This window comes from Choloepus didactylus, chromosome 18, assembly GCF_015220235.1.
Source record: "Choloepus didactylus isolate mChoDid1 chromosome 18, mChoDid1.pri, whole genome shotgun sequence".
Lineage (NCBI taxonomy): Eukaryota > Metazoa > Chordata > Mammalia > Pilosa > Megalonychidae > Choloepus > Choloepus didactylus.
The window spans coordinates 935,201-960,572 of record NC_051324.1 but is presented as its reverse complement, the minus strand read 5'-3'; the positions used below and the strand labels follow the sequence as shown (position 1 = coordinate 960,572).

Here is a 25,372-nt window from a genome sequence, read left to right as displayed (position 1 = left end):
CGGTACCAGGCAGCCTGCAGGAACCCGAGAGGCTGGCCAGCCCACAGGAGCTGCACCCCCTGAGCGCCTCCCACCCAGTGGGCCGTGCCTCCAGCAGGGGCAATGACACCGCTGGCGCCCTGGGCCACCTGGAGTGTCCCCACTGACTGGCCGGACCCTGTCTCCACAGGCACGCTAGCCCCACCGGGCTGCTGCTGACCGCCGTTGTGGCCCTGGCCTACGTGGTCGCCCTCCAGTTCGAGGAGTGAGTAGGCGCCAGCCGGGGCGGGTGGGGGGGCCATCGGGATGGGGGGGCAGGACGAGGACACATGGACTGCGAGGGGGGCATGGCCGGCTGCTGCCCCTCAGCCTGGCCTCTCCCCATTGGGCCGTCCCCGGAGTCTGGTCACAGCAGGGCGGGAAGCTTGGAGAGCAGCAGGGGCAGGCCCCGGTCACCCCGAGGGGCAGCCGGGCCCCCGCTCCCTGCTGCCCACCTTCAGGCAGCCCCTGCCCCAGGATCTCCGGCCCCCACCTGCTCTCTGCCCTCAGGAGGCACCGACGCTGGGCTGCCCCAGTGGTCCCTGGAGGTGGGTGGGGGTCCCTGGCCCCTGCTCCCTGCTGGGGTGTCTCCCGCCACCTCCCTGTGGAAACCTCCCCTCTCCCGCAGACCCTTCACCGCCGAGATCTACCGGCAGAAGGCCGCCAGGGCCCGCCGGAGGAGCTGACCAGGCCTGTCCGCAGCCGGGGGTTCTGGCACCCTGTGGGCCTTGCCAGTGTCCGGGAAGCTGCGGCCGTGGGGCCCTGGCCAGGCTGCCGGGTGACCACTGGGCCCCACCCTGCCCGCCGCCCCCCCGCCACCTTCAGACTCACCAATAAAGGCGCCCACACCCCAACATCCCCTCTGGGTCTCTGTGTGTCCATTTGGGGAAGGAGCAGGCTTGGGGGTCCCAGAGGGGAGTGGGGGGAAGGAGAGGAAGGAGGGGGGGAGGGGGGAGAATATGGGGGTGCTGTGGCCATCCCCTCCCCTCCTGACCCCCACGGTCCTGAGAGGCGGCCGTCACCCTGCCCACATTTTGCCGGGACACCCAAAAACGCTCAGTGGCTTCCTCAGCAGCCGTCACCCCTGCCCAGCGTCCCGAGACCCAGCGCCCGACTCTGGGGCGCAGCCTTGTCAGCCCCCGGGGCCGGGAAGGGCACCGTCTCAGGCCACGCGCTCCCTTGGCTGCCCCGCCCACTTGGGGGGCCGAGACCCCTTCTTCGGGGAGCTCCCACCGCTCCCCAACGGCCTCTTCCTCACACGCAGCCAGTGGCCAGGACAGGACGGATGCCTGTGCCATCTCGGGGGGCCTCAGGGGCCTCAGGGGCTCTGGTGCTGCTGGATGGAGAGGGCCTGGGGGGGACGGAGGCCTGGAGTTGGGGGCCGCGGGGGCTGCACCCTCCCTGGCCTGTGTGGGTGACAACCTGGCCCCGGCGCCAGCTGGCCGGTGACCTGGGGCAGGACCCTGTCCTCCATGGGCCTCAGTTTCCCCCTCTGCACGGCCTCAGGGCCCCAGGCTCTCCAGCAGCTGCTGTTGGGGGCTCGTGGGCTCAGCAGGTTTGTGGTGACCATACCAGGGGGCCAGAGATCCCACCCAGTGCCTCGGGGTCTGTTGGGTCCACAGGCCCCTGGTCAGGGACCTGGGACTGGCCTCACAGGGACCCCCACCTGCCCCTGGCCCCCCTCGCTGTGGGGGGTTTCAACCGGCTCCGGCTCCCGAGGTGGGCCTGGATGGTTTGCAAAGTGCCTCGGGGTACGTGGACGCTGGCTGCCCCGACCCCAGCCCTCTGCTCTTGTCCCCCAGGGGGGCCTGCAGCTCACCTCCCAGGGCCCAGAGGCCGGTGCCAGGACCCAGGAGCCCCCAGGCCTGGGCCGTCACCTGGGGGCAGGCGCTTCGGCAGGGCTGTGCAGGAGGGGGCACCCGGGGCTGCACCAGCGAGGTCTCGGGGCTGGGGCCTGGGACGCGCTCGTGCCCTTACTGGGCTGTCCACTCGCGGGTGAGCCCCTTCTCCAGCCTTCCCGGCCTCACCTCCCCACGAGGGTGCTCTGCGGGGGCCCGAGGAGAGGACCCAGTCCCCTGGCCTGGACCCCACTGTTGGCGTGCCTGCCGGGCCTGGCTTTATTTTTAGGCACCGCTTCTCGGGGGGCTGCGCTGCGCTGGCGGGAAGCCTGTGTTCCCCGGGCAACCCACCCAGCTCGGTGCCCGGGGGACCCCTCCTTCCCCGGCAGGTAGGAGGGGAGGCCCCCACGTTTGCTCCCACCCACCCCGTCCCACCCACCTCATCCTCCGACCCGCACCCCCACTGCCGCTGCCAAGCTGCTCTCAGGCCGTGACCCCCACAGCTCCCCACTGTCCTCGGGACGGGGTCCCAACCCCTTAGGCGGGGAGCCGAGGCCCCGGTTCACCGTCCCAGGGCCACGTCCGGTCCCGCGGCCGCCCCCAGCCCCCCGTCTGTGCTGCAGAGAACTTCCGACCCCTGCAGGCCCCTCTGTCCCCGCGGCGTCCCCTCACCTCCACACCCCTTTCCGTCTGTCCGTCCACTCGGTCGACAGCTACCAAGTCCTTCTGCAAAGAGGGCTCAGCAAGGAACAAGGGGTTCCCGGGTGCCACCTCCTGGGCTCCCCGTCTCGGGGGACCCCACCCTCGCAGAGCACAGCGACTCGTCACCACGGGGGGCCCGGCCTGGTGAGCTCCTCCCTCGGGGGCAGCAAGATTCGGGGTGTCAGGTGTCACGAGGTGATGGGCAGGGCAGAGGGGCACCCCGGCGTGTGGCTGGGGGTGTACCCCAAGAGCAGCAGGGACCTCCAAGTGGCCACTCCTGGGCTCTCCGCCTCTAACTGCTGCCCGTCCCAGGGTCCGCGTGACGGCACCTCACGTTCCGTGCTGGCCTCGGCCACCCAGGACGGCTCTGAGGTTCCCCGCGCCGCAGCGTGGCCGACCACGATTCCCACATGGACACCGTGCACCCCTTCATCTGCCCACGGGCACCTGGGTCGTTGCTGCTTTCGGCTCTCGGGAGCAACGCCCCACGAACGCTCGTGTACACGATTTTCTTTTCTCTTTTAAAAACTGTTATTGCGGAACGTTTGTGCAACACAAACACTCCCCAGTTGAACCATCTCCCAGCGTACAGTTCCGGCGTCCCCTTCACAGTGTCGTGCTCCCGTCACCTCCGTCCGTCCCCCCAAACAGAAACGGGCCCCACCAAGCCATCGCCCCCCACCGCCACCGCCACCCCCGGGTCCTGGAAATCTGTATCTGCTCTGTGATTAGCATATTCAGGGTATTTCACGTAAGTGCAATCACACAGCGTTTGTCCTTTTATGTTTGACTTACTTAAACCTTAGTTTTGGGGTTTTTTTAATTGTGGTAAAATATGCAGAACATAAAATCATCTTAACCGTTTTAAGTGGACAGTCCTTTGACAGTAAATACACGGACGAGACCGGGGAGCTTCCCCGCCACCCACTTCCAGACTATTTTCATCGTCCCAAACCCAGACTCGTGCTCACGTGGCTCCATGTCCCCGGGCCCCGCCGCCCGCCCTGGGCCCTGCTCTGCGCTGTCTCTGGGCATTTGCTTATTCTAAGGATTTCTGGCAAGAGAAGGCACCGGACAGCGTCCTTTTGTGTCGGGCTTATTTCATGCCACGTGGCGTCGGGGTTTGTCCTGCTGGGGCACGTCCCAGCGCATCGCTGCTTTTTACCCCAAGTCACAGTCCGTTGTACGAATGGTGTAGAAATTGTTGTGCAGAACTGTGTTTGGGTTCTCTTGGGCATAGGCCTCGGAGCAGAGTTGCTGGGTCCTGGGGCGGCTCTGTTTGGCCCTTTGAGGAGCCGCCAGGCTGCTTTCCGCTGCGGCTGCATTGCGTGACACCCCGTCTTCGTGATAATTTTTAAAAAGTCAGCGGCTGTGTGCACGCGCCTTCCCCTCGGGGAGGCTTGGGTGGTCTCTTGGGGGCTGAGGGGTGTGTTTCCTCAGTCGGGGTGCTGAGGAAAGCCCAGGGTAGTCCTGGCCCCTTTGGGCCTCCCAGGCCCCCGAGGACACGGACCAGAAGCCCAGGACAGCGCGATTCCTGGCAGCCCCAAGCCAGAAGCCACCCGAGCGGCCACAGGAGAACGGCCAAATGAACGGAAAATCAGACCACGGGATGCTCTGCAGCCACGGAAAAGAACAGTGGCTTGGACAGACTCACAGACGGGAGAAACCAGACGCGAAAGGTGGAAAATTCAAGAAGAGACAAAACTCAGCCTTGCGACAGAAGGCGGCTCGGCTGGGGCTGGGGTGGGAAACGGCCGGGCGGGCCCGGGGGTCGTGGAGCTGGGAGACGGGTGCTTGGCAGCCGCCTCCGAGCCGAGAACTTGGGCCTTTGGCTCTCCCTGTCGCTGCGCTGCGCCGGCTCGGGCCACGTGAAATGGCCAACGCTCGACCGGGGTCACCGTGTAAAAACAGCAATTTCATAGGATTCAACATAATACCTCGAACACGTTAAGAAAAAAAATCTTGGCAGTTTGAGTAGAACTAACCAGAAAACAATCAGAGAGGGATAAATATTACGGCAAAAATGTTGCGGGTGATGTGGATGACGGTCGGGGTGGGGTGGCCGGGGAGGCTGCTCCCAGGAGGTGACCCTTCCACCAGGTGACGAGGAGGAGCCGGGCCTGGGCCAGGCTGAGGGAGGGGCATGGCGGGAGCTCGGGGGCAGCCCGCGCTGGGGGCTGGGCGGTGAGAGGTGGCGGCAGTGGGGGGCCCGCTGGCACTTGCAGGGAGCAGGACGGTGGCCCTCGTGGTGTCCCAAGGCCCTAACATGGTCCAGCCCCACTGAGCCGGCCTTGGCGTCGGGCGTCCTTGTGGGGTGACCAGGGGCCGTCACCTCTGCCCTGCCCGCCCCGTGCCCAAGTTCCCACCGTGAGTCACCCCTGGGGAGCTGGAGGGGCCTTGGCCCCCGAGGGACTCTTCTCTGGATGAAAGTGCCAAGCCCCGAAGGCTGCCGTGGGCCACCAGGCTGGGGACGGGGCTGCGTCAGGGCACGAGTGGGCTGCCGTGTGCTCCAGTGTGACCACGATACTTCTGCCTGAGGAGGACGAGCAGGGGCAGGCCCCCGTGGGCAACCCGGACGTCCCCCACTGGTGCTGTCACCCCACGTGGTGGCAGAGGACCAAGGCTTGGGCGGGGGCAGCCTAGGGACCGAGACCCAGCTCCGTCTGCCCCCAAGTCCGTGACTCCTCCCTCTACCCTCCAAGGCCAAGAGGAGTCAGAGGAGCAGTCAGGGAGGGCTCCCTGGGGGAGGCAGGGAAGCCTGGGCCTGGCCCTGAGCCCCTCTCCACACCCCTCAGGCCCGACGCCCGGTGCTCTCCCTACTGCTGACATCTCTCTCCCGACTGCGTGGGCCTCATGTCCCCACGAGAAGTCGGCCATGTTGGCCGAGGTAAACCCCAGGGCCCTGCAGATGGGGCCGCCCCTCCCCTGGCCCCCAGCCCCCAAGGACTCAGGCGTGGCCTCTCCCACACTCCACCGTGGGGCAGCCTCAGGTGTAAAACAGCTGTTGTACCTGCCCGTGCACACAGCAGGTGCTCTCATATTGGCCTGTGTATACAGCAGGCACTCTCGCACACGCCTGTGCACACAGCAGGTGCTGTCTTACGTGCCTGTGTATACAGCAGGTGCTCAGGCAGTGCTAGTTAGGCCCACGGGGCCAGCGGAGGGGCGATCAGAAGCAGCCGGGTGCCTGCTCCTGGGAGCCGACTGAGACCCTGGCTCGGCCAAGCCCTGCTGGGGGCACGCGCCTCGAAGCCTGGCTTTCCAGCACCTTCCAAACTGCTCTTGGCCAGCAGGCAGGTGAAAGGCCCCCCCCCGTCCTGAGCAGAGAAGCCGCTGCGCTGCAGGACGTCACATCTGCAGCGGGACTGCAACCTCGTCAGCGCCTTGTACCCCCAGTGCCCAATAACCACCATCAACCTGGATGACAGGCACGAAGCCGTGGCCGGCGGGAGAGGGGGGTGCGTGTCTCCCCCCTGCCCAGTGTGAGGTCCAGGGGTGGGCAGTGGCCGGGCCACGAGGCAGGGCCGGGTGGCGAAGCTCACGGTCAGGTTTGACTGCGCGATGCCCCTGCTCTGCGGAACGAACGTAAGAATCACAAATTGAAATACAGGCCTCGAGCCACCCCCCGGCTGCTCCAGTCCGGCCAGGATGAGGGGGCGGCTGCACGGGTGGGCGGCTGCACTGGGGAGGTGCTTGACTGCATGGGGGTCTCAGCCGCCTAGGGAGCCAGCTCCCCACCTGGTGCAGCTGGGAGGCACCCAAGGGAAACCCTGGGGAGAACCTCCTGGGAGTGGGCAGCAGGCAGGAGGGGGGCTTCTGTGTTCCTTTCCCTCTGCCCCTTTCTGACTTTGCTTGAATTTGCAAAATGTGAGCACTTCTGCAACAGAGAGAGAGAGAGAGGCTAAGGGGAAAAAAGCAAAAGAGAAAACAGCCGTGAGAACGAGGCGGCTCCGCTAACACGTGTGGGCTCTGCCTGCTTTCCGGGGGGCTGTGGTCCCACGGGCCTGGAGCAGGGGACACGGCCCAGCAGGCGCCTGGGGTCACTCAGATGGGGCGACGTGGGCGGTGGCGAACAAACACGGCTTCCTTGGACGACCTTCAGAACCTGGTGTCCCGGAGCAGGGCGACGGGCCTCGGACGGGCCAGGGGGCATCGGGCTGGGAGCCCAGGACCTGCCCTGCTCCTTCCCAGCCGCAGCAACAGGGAGCGGCACAGGGGAGGGGAGCTCTGTGCCCACCGAGCCGCCACCCTGGGGCCCTCTGCCCTCATCCAAAGACGTGGACCTGGAGGACCGGGACGGTGGGGGAACTTCCTCCCGGCCCCGGCCAGCGGTGACACGTGGGAGCCATTGTAACTCACTGCCCCCCACAGGGCCTTGGTGGGAGGCAGAAGAGGGGGCCCCTTGCCCGGGGGTGATGCAGCCTGTGCCCGGACGGCGCATCGCCCCCACTGCTCCCCCGGTGGGCCCCTCTGCAGTGAGCACCCTGCACCCCTGTTCAGGGGCACCCCCCGGGCTGCAAACCCAGACGGGAGGGGAGCAGGGCAGGGGTGGAGTGGGGGACACTGGGGCCAGCTCCAGATCCCTGTCACATATTCCTGCATAAATTACACCAAGACTCAAGCCCGGAGCCCTGGAACAGTCTTGCCTTTCGTTAACAGCAACACCCAGGCGGGGAGAAGTGAGGCGGAGGAAGGACGTTCTGGGAAGTGGCGCCGGGCTTGGCTGAGGAGTGGGAGGCCCCCAGCGGGGCGAGCGCTGAGGGCAGAGCCCCAGGGGTGCAGGCTGGGGGACAGGATCGTGAGGAGGCCGCTGCGGCTCCAAGCAGGGGCACCGGGCAGGTCACCGCCCTTCATCTGTAGAACAGAGCAACGGTTTGTGCCCCTCAAGTTGCCGCGAGGAAGGAAAGCGTCACAGACCAGTGCCAGGGGGGTAACCAGCCCTCTACTGGGGAGCCGGGAGCTGTCGCTACTCTGCAGAGGGTGTGAGATTTTGCAGGAATCTTGGGTCATCGGGAGACGGACTGGACCCAGAGACTGTTCCGAGCCCTCCCTCTCCCGTGCTGAGATTGCACGGTTCCGAGTCTCCTGTTTCTTCACCTTTTTAACCAGGCCCTCTGCCAACAGCAAGAGGAGCAAGAGGCGGGTGGTGGCTGTCCGCACCATGTACCCGTGGAGCACCCTGACCTGCGTGCACACGTCGGTGTGTGTGCATGTGCAGGTGTGCATGGAGAATGTGTGCTTGCATGCATGTGTGCATTGCACATTTGTGCAAGTGTGAGTGTATTTGCACTTGTGTGCACAAATGTGTTGCGCATTTGTGCACGTATGTGCCTTGTTGCACTTGTGTTTGCAAGCGTGCATGTGGGTATGCATTTGTGCAGGAGGGTATGTTTGTGCGTGTGTCACGAGCTAGTGGCTCCCTGGGTTTCTCCAGAGTCAGACCCAAAGTGACGCACAGACCACCAGCCAGGGTTCCCTGGGGGGAGCACGGCTTTGTCAGGAGCTCAGGCCCAGCGAGCTCCAGGCTGCCTGTTTCTGGGCCTTCCGGCAGGTCCGCCCTCTCCTAGTTACTGATCAACCAGCGGTTTGCTCCTGAGCACCCCCCTTCTCGCCGCCCCCAGGGCCTCGTGGGTCATCTACTACCGGGAGTGTTGTGCCAGGCCCTGCTCTCAGACGCGCTTAGGTTTTCTCACCCACAATCACAGCAGCTGAGCCACCCCCTCCCAGAGTAGGAGACCGAGGCCCAGAGAAGGCAAGGGACTGGGCACAGCCACACAGCATTCCACAGCCCCTTCTTCCCTACAGACACAGCTAGAATGTGAAGGGGCTGCCCTGCCTCAGTTTCCCTCTCAGCCCCACACAAAGCCAAAGCCCACCAAGGAGACGCAAGTGATCCCCGGAAAGGGATTCAGGAGGCTGGGTCGTCTTCTCACGGCCTTCCTGGCTCACTTCTTCCAAGTTTTGAGCCACAGCTTCCCAAGGGGACACTAAAGGCCCCTAACGCCATGAGTGGGGGAGGAGGGGGAGAGCAGCCAGGACCAGAGGCGGGCGGGATGGGGGCGGCCCCTGCAAGGGTCCAGCCTGGCGCCCTAAGGCCCGCGGCGGCTCCTCCGCGACCCCAAACCCTGGGCACGTCGCCCCGATCCAGCCCCGCGTCTGCCCCGCTGCTCCCCCGGAGCCGCGGGAGGAGCCCTCTGCCGCCTTCTGGCGGCCAGAGCGCGTGGAGCCAGAGGCCGCCGCGGGCTGCTCCGCCGCCGGGAACAGGCAACGCCAGGCCCGGGGAGGGGGCTGGGCCTGGGCGCGGGCCGGGCCTGGGGAGGGGGCTGCAGCTGGGGCTGGGGACTGGGTTCCGAGGACTGAAGGAGGAAACGTGCGTAAAGCGCTGGCCACAGTGCCTGGCACCTGGAAAGCACCCGGCAAACGCCGCCACTTGCACTGAATTACTATTGCTGTTCTTTGGGGGAAACTGAGGCCCAAAGAAAATGAGTGCATGCGCAGGTGTGCGTGCGGCGGGGTGGGGGTCCTCGCTCGACGTCTCCGAGGGATAGAGGCAGAGCCACGACAGGGCTTCCCCCACCCCACCTCCCGACCCCGGTGGCCGCTGAGCCAGGTGCAATGGAAAGGCGCGGGGTCCGCGCGCCCCTACCCGCTGCCCAGCCAGACCCGGGACCGTTTCCTCCCCGCGTCAGAGAGAGCCGGAGCGGGTGCAGCGCGCGGCGGGGGTGGGCCGGGAGCGGCTGGGCCCGCGCTACCCCCTCCCCCCGGCTGTCGCCCGCGGGGCGTGACGCACCGAGGCGGGGCGCGCGGGTGCAGATAAAGGCGGCGGCGGGGCGCGGAGAGCCAGAACGAGCGCACTCAGCCCCAGCGCCCGAGCCGCCCCGAGCCGCGCAGCCCTGAGAGCCGCAGCCGAGCCCCAGCCGTCGCCTCCCGGCCGCGCCACGCGCTTCTCTCGGCCCCGCGCCCGCCCCCGCGGCCCCTCCGCCAAATGAAACTGGCCGCGATGATCAAGAAGATGTGCCCGAGCGACTCGGAGCTAAGCGTCCCGGCCAAGAACTGCTACCGCATGGTCATCCTCGGGTCGTCCAAGGTGGGCAAGACGGCCATCGTGTCGCGCTTCCTCACGGGCCGCTTCGAGGACACCTACACGCCCACCATCGAGGACTTCCACCGCAAGTTCTACTCCATCCGCGGCGAGGTCTACCAGCTGGACATCCTCGACACGTCGGGCAACCACCCGTTCCCCGCCATGCGGCGCCTCTCCATCCTCACAGGTGAGCAGGGGGCCGGCCGGGCTGCGCGCGCCGAGAGCCCCGGGGCGGCCGCGGGGCTGGGAGTCGGGGCCGGGGCAGGGCCGAGGGCCCCCGGGAGAGGCGCGCGGTCCGCCCTTCCTGCGGCGCGCCAAGTTGCGCGCTTGGAGAGGGGCCGCGCCCCGCGCGTCCGGGCAGCCCCCAGATCGGCCCACAGTGTCTCCCCGGCAGCCGCCCTCACCTCCTCCCTTCCCCCGCTCTGCCCCCCCACAGGAGACGTCTTCATCCTGGTGTTCAGCCTGGACAACCGCGACTCCTTCGAGGAGGTGCAGAGGCTCAAGCAGCAGATCCTGGACACCAAGTCCTGTCTCAAGAACAAAACCAAGGAGAACGCGCCCGTGCCGCTGGTCATCTGCGGCAACAAGGGTGACCGGGACTTCTACCGCGAGGTGGAGCCGCGCGAGATCCAGCAGCTGGTGGGCGACGACCCCCGGCGCTGCGCCTACTTCGAGGTCTCAGCCAAGAAAAACAGCAGCCTGAGCCAGATGTTCCGAGCGCTCTTCGCCATGGCCAAGCTGCCCAGCGAGATGAGCCCGGACCTGCACCGCAAGGTGTCCGTGCAGTACTGCGACGTGCTGCACAAGCAGGCGCTGCGGGACAAGAAGCTGCTGCGCGCGGGCAGCGGCGGCGGCGACGCGGGCGACGCCTTCGGCATCGTGGCGCCCTTCGCGCGCAGGCCCAGCGTGCACAGCGACCTCCTGTACATCCGCGAGAAGGCCCGCGGCGGCGGCCAGGCCAAGGCCAAGGCGCGCTGCGTCATCAGCTAGGCCCCCGCCGCCCGCCCGAGGGGCCCCAGCGGGACCGCTGTCTTCACGTGACGCCCCGGACCGCGGAGGCGCCTTCCCTCCCGGCCACCCCGGCCCCGGCCCCGCGCCCGGGGGAGGCGCGACGGAACCGAGAAGGGACGATCATCAGCGCTGGAAGGAACGAGCTGGCTGAGCGCCGGGCCCCCCGCCTCTGAGTCGCCACGGCTGCCCCGCCACCCCCCGACTTGGGGGGCCCTGGGCCCAGCAGAGGGTGAATTTGTCGGGTTTTTCACAAAGACCCGAACCAGGAGGGGGGGACAGGGGGTAAATCAGCTACTGTTGGGCTTGGAGAAACTGAGTCAGGACCAAGGGGAATCCCGTCTGGGATCTGCCCTCGCAGGGAGAACCTTTGCCCTCCGGAAACCATTCCCGGGCGCGGGTTCAAACCGTAACCGAGCAACTTGTTTACATGTGTGAGTGACATTGCAGAAAGGAAAAAACAAAACAAGAAAACTAAAACTTGCACTTTAGTAGTAGTTCTGGTGTCATTGTGGACACGAACAAAGCTGCATCCAGATGTTTATATGGTGTGTGTGTAAAAGTTTTCAAGTTCTTATTGTTTTTTTAATATTAAAATAAAATAATTTAAAATGTAAAACCTGGCTGTTTGCTTTTAGAAAATAGCTGAGGGGAAAAGGATGGGGAGAAGAGAAGGGGCTGGGTTTCCCTTTCCCCAGAACCCAAAAACAAAGCCTGCCTTGTGAAGACAGCTCTGGCAGTCACGGAAGGAGCGTCTCTAGAAAGGCTGCTGGGGCGGGCCTCCAGGACCTGGGCGGCAAAGTGGGACAAGGCCCTGCTGTGTGGGGCCTGGGAGCACTGGGACAAAACTGGCTCTCAGACCCTCCAGCAGAGGCCTCTTCCAGCCCATACCTGCCTGCGTCGCAAGGGCCCTGCTTGCTGGTTTTCTGAGAGCAGCTCCTCCCTCCCTGTCCCTGTGCACCCCAGCAGCCTGTCGGAAGTGGGCATCACCAGACTGAAGTGGGCCCGGGGCTCCAGGCCAGCAAACCCAGCCTCCCGGGCCGCGAGGCCTCGCCCGGGCCTTGCCTACACCAAGGGGGTGGGCGGGTCTGGGGGTGCCCTGGTCCCTGCTCCTCTCCAGGGTCTCCCACAGGCCTGCCTGGTCCTGCCTTCTCTCCGACCTTCCTCTCTCGGTGGCTGAGGGCTCAGGGCTCTTGTCCAGCTCTCTCTGCCACTCAGATCTGTGCAAACACAGGGCAAGTCCCCCTTGCCAAGCCCCTGCCCTCTCCATGCGGCATTTGTAAAGTACTTGGCGCAAGTGTCTGGCACCCGCCACCCAACTCACTGGTGGCTGCAGGAGGGTGCTCAGGCCTGTGAGGGGGGTTCAAGATGGTTCTCCAAGGGGAACGTCAGCCTCTGGTGAGGGCCTCCCCCCACTGCAGCGCCATGTGGCCGGGGCCCGGGCACCGTCCTTTCGTGAGGGGCTGCCCTTTCACGCTGGGCTGGCTGGCAGATGTGCTGAGGACAGGGCAGGGAGCAGAGGTTTTCACCACTTCTTGTCTGTACATTTTCCTCTCAACCATCCAGATGAGGCACCTACTCAGAATCTCTCAGTTCAAAAACTGAGAGCAGAGCATAAGAGAAAGACGTTAATGCAGAAGTTCTTTAATTTTACACTCAAAAAGTGACACAAATCAAAACATCAGAAAAAAGTCCAGTCCACAAAGGGTTTCTGCAAACATGGGGGTCGGGGGGGTGGGGGTGGGGCGCTTCTGCCTCTCTCGGCCCCTGCGAGGGGCCCCTTGTCTGTTTTGGCAGAAAGACCCGATGGGCTTGTGCTTGTCTGTGCTTCGTGTTTCACGGTATTTGGTCAGAGCCTTAAAACCGGCTCACATGCTGCTCTGAAATGTCTAGAAAATAACTGATTCAGTTAAACAACACTCCGAGGCAGAAGGGCTCTCCCAGGCAGTCGCCCACTTCAACTCCGAGCCTGCCGTTCCGTCCAAAGCTGCTGACACCCGAGTGGGGGTGGGTGCATGCCCACACGAGCCCCACGTGCCCACCATCCTGACGGGTGCAGCGGAGCAGCCCAGGTGGCCGCAGGCAGCACGCACAGCTCCTTCCAAGAAAACTGCACCCCATATCCCTGCCCTGTGGGTCGGCCAGCAGGGCCTGCTTCCAGATCTAAACACCGTTCGGTTACCTCTCACCTCAGCCAGGGAGGGGAGATGGCACGTCCTGTCCGGGAGCGGTCAGGGTGGAGCTGGGAAAAGGGGGTGGGGGGCTCACAAACGTGGAAGAGCTAGAACTTGGCTGCCTGCTTCCCAGTCCGGCTCCCCATCCCTGCAGAACTGACTAGAACAACAGTCACCCTGGAGGCGGGACAACCGCAACTGCCAGGCTGATGGCCTTTCTCTGAAGGAAAAGCGCACCCCGAGCTCTGCGCGTCTGTGGTGCGGGACACATCTGCCAGTGACTGCAATGAGAGGGCCAGAGGAGGAAACGGTTTTTACACCAGGACAATGTGAATCTGAAACTCCAGGAGAGGCGCGACCAGCCTGCCTGCAAGCCCGTGTCCTCCAGTCAGTGCAGAACATGCGGCCCCTTCCAGCGTGGGCAGCTCCCCGGGCCTGGGGTGCTCTGGCTGTCCTGCTGCAGGGAACGACTGCCCCAAGGAGCTAAAGGAGGCGAGAGCCGAAGGTGACGAGACGGGGTGGGTGGCAGGGAGCCTTGCGGGGCTCTGGGCCCTCCCTCCCCCCACAACTGGCACAGTGACACCCCCTTGCTCAAACATGAACGGACAGACTGCATCAGGGGAAAAGCCACCCTTCGGTCTTGCAGGACAGGGCCCGCTTCCTCACAGCCGCCGCGCTTCTGCCAGGTGAAATCCCGGCTGGGGGAGTGTGGGCAGGAGGCGCCCGAGGCGCAGCACACGTGCCTCAGAGCCAGGAGCTGCTCAGGGGAGCCATAGGCACCCAGGTGCATCCGTCACCCCAGGGGCTCTCCCACTGGCTCTTCCAACCGGAACACGTGGCACATGGCCCCTCCCCAGAGCAGGGGCAGCCTCCAGGCTCAGCCCCACTCCCGCTAGCAGGCCCTGGAGCTGGGAGCATCCAGACACACGGACAAATGCAAGCAAGCCCAGCACAACACCCACACGGGTCAGTGCTGGGTTCCACCAAGCCCCCACCCCGCTCTGCGACAATGGTCAGAGCCAGGGCACAAAGGAGCCACTCAAGGGGGCTGTGGGGGGCCACGGAGGCCTGTCCCCTCTAGTCCTTGGGGATCTCGAACATGCAGAGGCTCTTGTACTTCTGCAGAAGCTCGTTCTTGGTCCTGACTTGCTCCCGGAGGCTGTGCAGCTGCTGCTGCTGCTGCTCGGGGCTCAGGTGGATGCCGGCCATGGTGCCCACGCGCTTCCGCATCTCCTGGAACTTGGCCTTGAGGGCGTTCAGGTCCTGCTGGACGTCCGGGCTGTCCTTGTCCATGCTGCAGAGGGCAGAGGGCAGCGGTTACACCCACAGCTCAGGCTCAGGCCTCGCCTCCCCATGCCCCACGCCCCGGCTGCACCTCCCAGCGTCAGGGCCACCTGGTTCTCTCCCAGCCCCGGCCAGGCTGTGAGGGGCCCGAGGGCAGGGCCGGCTCTCTGGACAGGGCTTCGTGTCTCCGGCACACTGCCTGGCATGAGCTGGACGCTCAGGAGAAGCAGGGGGAAGCTCACAGCTCTGCAGCCCCTGGGCCTGATCGGAGCCCGTGTACCCCTCAGAGCACACATCATGCTCCCTGAATCATCTGCTTAAAATCTGTGGCCGTCGACAAACGCTGAGCCCCGTGAAAGCAGGGGCTGACTGCCTCACTCACAGCTGTTTTCCCAGGACACTGCAGCACCCAGGAAACGTGCCGAAAGAATCAACGTGCAAGGTGCTGCTGGTGGGGCGGTGAGTGTGTGGGAACCCTGCATTTTATACACGACTGCTCTGTAAACCCACAGCTTCTCTAATAAAAAAATTAAAACATAAAAACAAAATTAAAAAAACAAAACAAAAGAATGAATGTATGAAGTAAGTTGTCTGTGAATGAATGAAGAAACCAACCATTACCAACCACCAGGTGACAAAGGTCAAGTAAAATTCGCTGAAATACTGTATCCTTTTATAATTGGAGTCACTCCCACGCCAATCACGACTATGAGCTAGCAAGAGCTAATTTTAGCTATGGTTTGGATGCTCGAACCCGTTAACATAAAGACTAATTTCCACAAGGATGTTCATAAATTTTAAATTAGTTACAAGCTACTGGAAATTTTCCAGCAGGTCCCAGACCTCCTATCCTGGCATATAAACTCCTCGCCCTCGGGCCAAGTTCACTGGCTTCCTCCCACAGCTCTCATCCGCTGCCTGGAGATCCCTGCTTCCCTGTCACTACTGACTCAAAAACAAAAAAGCAAAACAATGAAACAAAAACCCTTACCTCAGATCAAAGAAATAGCTTATAAGGTGCTCCTATATGTTTATTTAAAAGTTAATAAGTGGATGGGATGAGCTTTTGAAAACAGAAAACAAGCAGTTGCGATGAAAAACTAAAAGCCAATTCCAGTAAACTGTTCTAGAAGTAAGCCATTGAGGCAGAAAAGGGGAAAACTGCCAATGGTCTTTTTTTTTTTTTTTTTAATATTCCTTCCTAGTAGGAAATTTCAAACCAGATGGTGCTAATTCATGTTTACTATTCATTTCCCAGTTTACGCAGACAGAATAGCTGTCTTTCCTGATGATGGTTACGTACTGCACTTTGCAAATCAAAGAGCCACCACTGTGTGCTCACAATTTATCGATAGCTCTAAACTCAGAAGGCAGGATGCAGAGAATCAATCATTTATTTTGGGAAACGGCCAGCCAACCATTTATAGAGGGACAATCAATGGCCCACCCTATCCTGATTTCTAGGAGGAGGACCTGGGACGTGTGAGAACTGCTAGTCGCTTGAAAGGAAACAAACAGGGAGCGTCTTTCGTTTTAATTCTTCTAGGTCTCGGCTGGGCTCCACAGCTCCAGGCAGAAACCACCAGGACTTGTGAACTCACTCCCTTGCAAGCCCATGTGTCAGCACATTGGGTACAAATCTAAGTCCCACGGGTGCTTTGAAATTAGAATACAGTTTTAAGAAAACTGACTCTCATCACGAGACTGAAAGCACCAGGTAAAAACAAATACACACCTAAAATAAGAATGTGAAAACGAACTTATGATAATCCAGTTCTTGAAGCCAACGTGACCTGGCCCCAAAGAAAACTGAAATCTGAAAGTAAAAAAAGGGCCATGTTTAAGATGCTCACTTCCGAAAATCCCCAGCTCTTAAGGGGTGCCCACACTTTACCTGGTGAACTCTTGATCAAGAGATGGTCTTAAGATGAATCAGTCGGGAGCGTACGAGAGCCCGCCTGCAGGGAGCCCGCCCGAAAGGAGGCCGCGCAGGAAGCCCACTGCCAGCTGCTCCGCCGGCCCCACAGGCGGGAGGTAAACAGCACGGAACTCCCGGGGAGAGGAAAACACTCTATTCAGCAACCGGGCTCCAGCCAAGTGGGAACCTGCTAGGCCGGATGACGGTGAAACAGTCAAACCCAAAGAACAGGGACTGGCCCAGATACCGCGGGAATGAAAGCAGACGCTAAGGGGGCCTGCCTTTGTACTCCCTGTTAGTCATCATCCAACTTTAGAAGGGAAAAAAAAAGGAGACCAGGCCAGGTCAGAGAGGGGGAAGTGTCCAAACCAGAGCCAGGTGGGGCACTCGGGCCACCCCCCACGCGGTTTGACAGTGGACCACAGATGCCCCACGGCGGTTTGGGGACAAAGCCCCCTGACCCGTGAACATCTAGGGGGGTCAGCAGTCTGATCTGCACGTCTCAGAAGCAGCCGACATGGACATCTGTGCAGGTGCCACTGGACCTGGGCAACACGGTGCAGGGCTGAGGGAGACGTCTAACAACCAGGCCCCAATTTCCTTCTTTAGCACACATGTGCTGGGACCCCAAGTCGCAAACTGGCCACAACTGAGCACAAGACTGTCCACTGCTGACTCAGAAGCCAAAGGGCTGCGCCGGCTCCCCTGCCTGTGGCTCCCAGCGCCCTGTCCACGTGGAGCCAAGCTCCCCACTCAGGCCCACACCCCTGCTGCCAAACCCGAGTCACCCCTTTGGATCCCTCCATGGCGGGTGACTCGCCTGCCCATTCCTCCCTCCTCAAAATCCCCCCCTCCCCCTGGCCTGACGTGCCACCCCCGCCCGCGTGACCCATCCACAGGCCAGTCCCCACGGCCCTTCCTTTGCCCGTTCTCAGAGCTGCTTAGCCTTTTGCCCGAGGCCTGTCCCCAGCTCTCCACCTCCAGGGGTTTCCGTCTTTTTAAGAGAGTTGGATTACTATTATTCCAACAGCAAGAGATGCTTCTGGGGAAAAAAAATTAAAAATGACAGGCAGCCAAGGCTTAGAAAATGAAAGTTCCTCTAGTCCCATGTCCCAGAGACAACCTCTGCTACCACGCGATGCACACTATCTTAGATTACCACTTATCCCACCACAGCACACACACGCGTAACTTTTTGCTATTTGTTTTTACCGACATGTGATCGTCCTATGCACACAGCCCCGCATCTTGCTTTTTCTACTCAACAAAACAACCTGGGTGTCTTTCCACGTTAACACATACATAATCATGCAACTAAAATATTTGGCAAGAATTTGCACTCACCATCAAAGTGCATCTGGGGTGCTTGCCATTTATCGCCATTGCAACTGTATCTTTATGCACTTGTGTATTTCTGCAAGATAATTTCCTAGAAGTGAGTCTTCTGGCTCAAAGGTTATGCACATTAAAATCACCAAGACACCCTCCCAAAGAGCTGTGCCCAGGAACACCTGCGGTGAGAGCGGGCGAGCGTGCCGGCCGCGCCCCAGATCAGTCGGGCCTTCCTGTTCCTCTGCTCCAGCCCTGCCAGGACCTCAGGGGCCTTCGCGAGAGGGGCTGTGACGCCCACGGCTACCGTCCTCTGCACGCAGGTCACACGTGAGAGGCATTCTGTTTAGGCAGGAGCAACAAAAGGCTCCGCTGCTAAGAAGTTTGAAAGAAATCAGGGCTCTACCAAATGTGCCTAACTGCTCTCAACTCCCCTCCTCAGATGCCGAGGCCTCCTCCAAGCCCCCAAAGCTGAATGCCAGCCCCGAGCTGCCAATGGCTACCGAGAGTCTTCTTCCTGAAGTCAGGGTGTGGGGTGGCTTGCAAACGTCCCAAGTGGAACCCGCCACCTGCCTCCCCACACGTCTGTCACGGGCGATGGCGCCACCATCCATGCAGCACCGTGAGCTGGAAGCCTGCCGTCCGGGCTGCCGCCACCCACCCAGGACCGGGGCCTCCAGCTCCACCGCCCGGGGACCCCAAGTCCACCCTGCTCCTCCCACCGCCACCGCTTCCCTGTAGACCCAGGTTCTCTCCTCCTTCAAAGCCCCCTTCCCTGCGACCTTGACAAGACCCAAATCACAGGGCTGCTTAAAAAGTTCAGCTGGAAACAAAATGTGGTCCATACATCCAATGCAATATTGTCCAGCCACAAGAAAGAAAATGTTCTGGGACAGGCGCAACATGGAAGAACCTCAAAAACATTATGCTCAGTGAAATAAGCAAGACACATAAGCACAAAATTGTATGATGACAGCTGTGGGAGATGTCCAAAAACAGCAAATTCACGGAGACGGGGAGTAGACGAGAGGGGATGGGGGACGGGGGAGGGCGCGAATGTTTGGTGACTATGGAGTGTGGAATGTGTGTAAATAAAATTCATTAAAAAAAAAAAAATGTCCGGCTGGCTCCTCCCTCCCACCCAGGCCGGCCGAGCAGCCCCGGGCTCTCCCAGGCTCGGTTCCCCGGGGTTCCTCATGACCAGCCTCACTCTCTCCCAGGGCGTGTTGCAAGCAAATCTGGCCCAGCTGCTTGCGTAGGAATGCTGCCTCCGTGGAGCCTCCGGGCCAGGGGAGCCCAGCAGGTGCTCGGCACAGATCAGGCCACGTGACCAGAAGGGAAGGGGCAGAGGAGGGAACTGGTGTCCAAGTGGGCCCAAGACCATCCCTCCAGACAGCCCAAGGCCACTTGCTCTCCGGGCCCTCGCTCCTTTGACAGACCTGGAGGGAGCGGAAGACGCCTGTAGGAACCCTGCTGATGATGGGGGTCATCCCCTGCAGCAAGGCCGGCGCGGCCTCGGCTGGTGTGGGGGCCGGGCAGACGAGGAGGCTGGCGTGGGGAGAACAGGTCAGCACCACCTGTCCCCACGGACGAGGTCCTGCTGACCCGCCCAGCAACAAGGGGCCTGGGGGAGGCGGGCGGGCCAAGCCCGGAGCTGAAGGACGAGCAGTGTGTTTGCACTTGAACCACCTCCACGGGGCCAAAGCGGCTCCTCGCTACCTACCAGCAACCCAGAAAAATGCAAAGAATTTAAAAATCTAATTAAAAAAAAAATCCAAAAGCACCCACATTGACTGAATCCTTTCGCTGGAGAGCTGAAACCCCAGCACCAGGCAGTTAATAACTGTGCCTCGGAATTCCTAGGCTGGGACACGAAGTTCCAGACTCAGATTAGATTTGCCGAGTGGGAAGAAAAAAAATATTATGAGCATAACCTTCCCTGGTCGAACTGGCCTCAATTCATTCCTCCTCCATTATGTATACTTTCACAATGGGGCTCCTGAATATACCAAAAAACGTCTCAAAGATCAAGATTTATAACCTCTCTTATGGGCAAAAATAACGAGAATTCTCTTTTCCCTTTCCCCATTCTTTAAAGAGTAACAGAAATGCGTAGCTTTAATTGCTCCCCTGGCATGAGAAAGAGCGTGCGGGGGCCGGGAGGTACCCCATGCAGCTCCTCCTAGCTCCGGGCAGTGGAGTCCTGGGTGTGGGGGTCGGGGGTGCTGGCAGCGGGGCTGGCACTGGAGGGGCCTCAGAGTCTGCAACCCGGAGAGCGCGAGCTGGAGGAAGGGACCTCCGCGGACGGCAGCGGGCAGAGGCAGGCGCACCCGAGTGACCTGTTCCAGGGTCTGCGGAGACCCCGGGAGGGAGGGCTAGCATCTGGGCTCCACGGGGGCTCCATGGGGGAGGAACAGGGGGTCCTGAGCATTTCTGAGTAGAGAAAAATGAACCTGAAGACATGCCCAGGAGGAATTACAGAGAATATAAAGGCAGACATGAACTAAGAAGCGATTGTAAGACCCCAAACGAGGTCGGACGGCCTGGACAAAGAGTAGTGTCAGTAGGTTTGGAAGCAAAGGAGCAGTTAAACACTAAATGTCCCAAAAGTGCCATGCAGCTCGGGTCCTGAGGAAACTGGAGGGGAAGGCACAGCGTCCAGCAGTAGATGCTGAGAAGACAAAGGAAGGAGGGCTGGCCTCACAAGGTAACTCACCGTGCCACGAAGATGGAAGAATTCTCCAGTTTGGTACTGGAGAAGAACAGAATGTCCACAAGAAAACAGACAGAAATTTAGGGGATGATAAAGGTGGCACCCAAGTGGGGAAAATAATGAATATTCAAGGAACAGCAGTGGACAATCGGCCGACTGGTGACTGGGAGAATGCTAGGTCCTCCCTTACTCTTTATAGCAAAATAAATTCCAGAAGCATCAAAGAGTTAACAGTAAAAAAACAAAACCATAAAAGTTCTATAGAAAAGCAAGCATAAATATCTATAATTGTAGAGAGGGAGGCTTTCCTAACTAGGACCTAAACTGCGAGGCATAAAAGAAAAGCTTAGCAAATCTAACTACGTAAAATCGTATGCTTTGGAATAACAAAAAAAACAAAACAAAACAAAAAAAGCCAAAAGGAAAACAACAATTTGGGGAAAATATTTTTGCCCAATACATGTGACAAAGAAATAATTTCCTAACTGAGGAAAGAGCTCATAAAAAGACAAATGACCTGGTAGAAAAATAGGCAGTTTACAGGGGACAGATACTAATGACATGAGATTGCATATGAAAGGATAGCTTATCTACTATAATAAACGTCATGCAAATCAATACAATATAAAATTTGGAACTATCAGATTAACAAAAATTGAAAAATGTTTAACAGTGCTAGCAGGGATATGAGAAAAAGAAACAAATACACTGCTGGTGGAAGCATACATTGGTTCAAAATTCTTTCTGAATTTTCAAATCATGATCCAAATTTTAAATTCTCATATCCCACTGCTAGAAGTTCACCCCACAGGGTTTCCCAAGGGTTCATCAAGATCCCATTACAAGGACGTGCATTCATTCACCACCAACTGCAAAACTCGAGTATCCTTGAGCAGGGAACCATTTAAGAAAACCATGGCACATCCACAGAAGGGAGTATTAGGCAGTTTGGGGGCCAGGAAGGGAGCTGGGAGGTAGAGGGAGATGTTTGCTTTTCATTTTATATCTATGAATTTAATACCTTTGAATACATAAAAAACTTTAATTTTTTTTTGATGTTTTCTGGGTGGCAGATTTATGGGCCATTTTAGATTAATAGAATTTTTTGGTAAATTGAAGCACATCAGTCTACAGAACTGTGTTGTAAAGAAGGAGTTAGCTAAAAAGATGTAACACTCTAAATTTAGCAAAAGCTATCAAAATTAAATAAATAAATAAATAAATAAATACCAACCACCCCAGCAATTCCACTGCTGAGGGTTTATCTCATAATAAAGTCACTCATATGCAAAGATGCTAAGCCGGCACTGCTGATCCCAGCAAAAATTAGAAAAACACTAAAAGTCCATGAACAGGGGACCAGTGGCATCAGCCACAGCGCAGTCACAAAACGGAATTTTCTGCAGCTGCCTTGGGAGGGAGATCTTCATGGGCTCCAAAATAGACTAAGTGAAAAAGCAAAGTATGGTATGATCTCAATTGGTATTCCTTTTTGAAAAAATATGCATATATAATTCCTAGAAGGATACTTGAGCATTAACAGCAGTTACTATTGGTGAAGGGGTGTGGGGGAAGGGGCGCTTTTTCATTTTGTACCTTTCTGTACTTGTGGATTGGCAACTGTTACTTTTATTAAATACCTTTTTAAAGAAACCTTAGTGATGTGGCACTCTGCAGTCTTCATTAGAACAAGAAAGGCTAAAGTCACTACAGGAGCTTTTACATCCTATTTGTCCCCCAGGCAGGAGCAGACAGAGGCCGCAGACCACGTGGGAGGCCACCTCAGCCACGATCTGTAGGGTCACTCTGACTCGAAAGCCATACCTGCTCCCCATCCCTCAGGGACAGTGCCCCGCGCCCACGACCCTCCCCGCTGTGGGTTCTTTGCCCTGGCAAGGCCAACTGAGAGCCCACCCCAGGCCTGCTGCTGGCCCCCATCTGCTCCCGGGCTCCTCCACACTCTGCCTCACTTTCCCCTTTTGTACTTGAGGACTCGGTTTTGCCACCTCCCACCCGGCCTTCCGAGTCTTCCAGCATAACGAGGGGGCCGCTCCCTTGCTCCTCGCGCCCACTCCCACCTGCCCCTTACATCCCACGTCTTTCCCTCATGAGCCTAGGAAGTCAAATATATGGCTAAATAATAATATTTTTAATTGGATCCTAATCCGTTTTCTCGGTAACACACTCTGTTCGTCTCTCAGAGCATACTGCGCCCTCCAAGTGGTTTTCCATTCTTCCGTTTTGTCCCATTTTTCTTACAGGGTTTTTTTTTTTTCCAAATGCTTAGTGACCTTGGCTGTCCAGTACAGGGTGAAGAGTAGAGCTCTACAAGGCCCAGAGGATGCTCTGGGTATCAAGTTGAGCACATCATGACTGGATGAGGCTATTCTTGGGGTGGCCCAAGCGTCAGGCCCCCAGAGACGCAGCTTCCTCAGTCCTGCCCGACAGGGAGCAAATCGGCCACCAGTCCAGAAGCCAGCAGGGGAAGAAGCCCCGGGGGTCCCGATATGCAGTTTGCAAGCTTGCCCTCAGTCTCAATTCTCAGAACAGCTGCCCCTGATGCTCGAAGGAGACGCCGGGCTGACTCTTCCCTAAGAAAAAACAACCCTCTCATCCTCCACCCCGATCAAAGGAGTCACCTGGCTGCCCGGATCTGGGGACAGGCCCGCGGAGAGCTGGCTTCTTAAACAGACTTCTGGGCAGTCCTTGGTGGGCTCTACCTTCACCCCTCCACTCCAGTCCTGACACTGCCAATTCCTGAGCTTTGGGGGCAGCCCTGGTCAAAGGCAGACTGCTTCTGGCTTGGGATGCAGCGTTCTCAGGGCTGGCTGTCGCTTGGTGGCACTCATATCCTCTCCTGTTCTTTTGGTTCTATGCTTCTAAAATCCATCCCTTGGGTATCCTTTTAGAGGGAGCAGAGATGATCACATGTGATCAACCCACCATCCTCCCCGGGAAGTCTCTCTTGAGTGTACCTCTACCACAATCCTATCAGGTAAGTATTAGCCCCATTTCACAAGAGAAAACGAGGCTCAGAGAAGTTACGTTACTTGCCCAAGATCACCTAGCAAGTACATCATAGAGCTGAAAGTCGAATCCATCATTTTTCACATATTAGAGACAAGAAAATGAAGACCTAGAAAGATTCAGTATTCAGCAAGATTATAAAGCAAGCAAGCGTCAGCACACAGATTTGAACCCAGGACTGTCCGACTTTGAAGCCAGTTTTCTCTGTGGTGTACCTGACTGCCTCATCTTTAAGCCAGCCCAAACCAACTGCTCTCCTGGGGCTCAAGAACATCTCTTGTGGGTCCAAGAGGTGTCTCTGAGAATTTGTACATTTTGTGTTTTCACTTAAGATATTTCTGAAAACTGGTATTAAATATATTTGGGTTAATCTGGCTAACCCCTTTCTAATTCATTTCTGCCAGGATTGCAGGATTTGCATTTGCCGCCAAGAAGTGCTTCGTGACTGTCACAGGCCAATGAGAAAAGAACAGAGCCTGCCTTCATCTATGAAGAGCGCGTTCATGCCAAGCGAAGTCCATCAAAGTCAGGGCCTGACAAGGGTTTTGCAGCTGCTTGAAGAGAACAGCGGTGCAAGTATCACGTCCCCCATGGCAAGGGAATTGGGGGTGGCTGAGCTCAAGAGTCTGGGCCGTAAAGAGTCAAGAGATTCATGTTGTGAGTAGTAATTCCATTTCAGCAAAACATCCCAGAACACATGAATGTTTGCTTGAAATTTCCTGGAGCAGTAGTTTGTTTTAACATATTTCATTGTTTTGGTTGAATAGGTAAATAAGAGTTTTAACCGTAAGAGGTTTATAGCTAGTATCATGTGGCTAAATATTTTATGTGATATAACAAGAAAAATAATTTAAGTTAACAGAGGGTCCAGAGATACCTTCTTTTTTTCCCTTTTAGAGGTCAGTTTGAAAACTCAGGCTACCCTGATGGTTGGCCAAAAGGATGACAACCACTCCTCTGACACTACCATAGAACAAAGTTCAAATCAGGGGCTCTAATCAGGTGCAGCAACTTCCATGTCTTTGTTTCTTTTCATAATTCTTTTGAATTATGAGCTATCGTATTCAAGACTTTTTTTCCTACCAACTGGTGAGAAATACAGGGGTGAAATATTGGCTCTTTTTAACTGCGAACATCTCCTAGCAGGTAGCACTTGCCACCCAGGGAAGAAGATCCATATCTGTTGGTTGAATGAAAAAAGGAACTAAAAGGTCTATTATCCCGAAATGACAAGTGAGAAAACTGAGGCTCGGGGAGGCTTAACTCGCTTAACAGAACCTAATGGGGCGCAAACGCGGGCACTCCGATTCCAAAGCCCGCGCGTTTAGCTCCCAGATCGTTAAGGCCCGGCCACTCCGGGGGCTCCGGGCGCTGGCTGGACGCCCGGAACGCCTCTGGGTGGCCTGGGGAAAGGTCTCTCCCCCTCTGGGCCTCAGTTTCCCCATCTGCAAAGCGGGGACGTGCCCACGAGCGCCCAGGCCGCTTCGGCTCCGAACGGGGTTGCGCATGGCGGCGGGTCCCCCTCGAGGCCCTTACCACTTGATGATGTTGTGAACCAGGGGCAGGAAGGAGTAGTTCTCCTCCTCCTTCACGCCCGCGGGGGACTGCGGCCTGGGCGCCGGCGGCTGCTGCGGCTGCGACCCGGCGACCGGCGGCGGCTGGGCCGGCGGCAGCGGCTTCGTCTCGGGCAGCGGCGGCTCGGCGGGCGGCGGCAAGACATCCTCGGCCTGGCGCCCGCCGGCCACCCCGCTGGAGGCCATGGCGCTCGGTCAGTCGGTCAGTCGGCCGCACCCGGAGGGCGCCACCCGCCCGAAGCGTCGCGGATCGCTTACGTCACCACCGCGCGCCTCGCGGGGGGGGGGCGGGGCCTGGAGGCCGCTCTGCGCGTGCGCACCGCCGACAGGGTGAGGGTAGGAGTGGGGGCGGCTGTTGCTAGGCAACAGGTTGCTGGCGGGTCTGGGGTGGCCTGAATTTGCTTATGAGTCAAGATAACTCAATTATTAAATACTCAGAAATGGGAGATTTATTTCCGAAAATAACACAGTCTTATTTCTATTCTCCTGACGTCGAGGATAGAAAAGCAATGAATACAGGAAACCGTGAGATAACTAGGTCTCGGCGTGGCCCCGGCCCCCTGAAAAGGTCTCCTGCACCGCTATGCGGAAAGGAGGCAACGTTTATTGAGCACCTGCTGTGTGCGAGGCACGGGGCTCTGCAGGCATTGAGAGGCGAGGGGCTCACGGCTCCCACCACGCAGAGCCTCCGGGAGAAGAGGCC

The 25,372-nt window shown here is 58.9% G+C and overlaps 3 protein-coding genes across 6 annotated transcripts in view; 2 read left to right on the top strand and 1 right to left on the bottom strand.

Moving 5' to 3' along the window:
- PEMT (phosphatidylethanolamine N-methyltransferase) overlaps positions 1–872 on the top strand; it is a 57,368-nt gene extending 56,496 nt beyond the window's left edge. For all 3 annotated transcript variants that reach the window (XM_037808602.1, XM_037808603.1, XM_037808600.1), the window contains exons 6-7: positions 170–244; positions 647–872. In XM_037808602.1, the coding sequence (XP_037664530.1) occupies positions 170–244; positions 647–704 (133 nt within the window). In that variant the 3' untranslated portion in view covers positions 705–872. The remainder of the gene's footprint in view (positions 1–169; positions 245–646) is intronic.
- An 8,381-nt stretch (positions 873–9,253) lies between these two features.
- Positions 9,254–11,269, top strand: RASD1 (ras related dexamethasone induced 1). 2 transcript variants are annotated; one of them, XM_037808605.1, is made up of 2 exons: positions 9,254–9,829; positions 10,153–10,235. In XM_037808605.1, exons 1-2 carry the CDS (start codon positions 9,544–9,546, stop codon positions 10,233–10,235), a joined length of 369 nt encoding a protein of 122 aa, XP_037664533.1. In that variant the 5' UTR covers positions 9,254–9,543. The 2 variants fall into 2 exon arrangements, with proteins under 2 accessions (XP_037664533.1, XP_037664532.1); XM_037808604.1 differs by having other exon boundaries at positions 9,321–9,829; positions 10,079–11,269.
- Positions 11,270–12,278: 1,009 nt separating this feature from the next.
- On the bottom strand, positions 12,279–24,916 carry MED9 (mediator complex subunit 9). Its single transcript, XM_037808616.1, has 2 exons — positions 24,632–24,916; positions 12,279–14,118 (listed from the first exon to the last, which is right to left on the bottom strand). Exons 1-2 carry the CDS (start codon positions 24,853–24,855, stop codon positions 13,902–13,904), a joined length of 441 nt encoding a protein of 146 aa, XP_037664544.1. The 5' UTR covers positions 24,856–24,916; the 3' UTR covers positions 12,279–13,901.
- Positions 24,917–25,372: the final 456 nt, after the last annotated feature.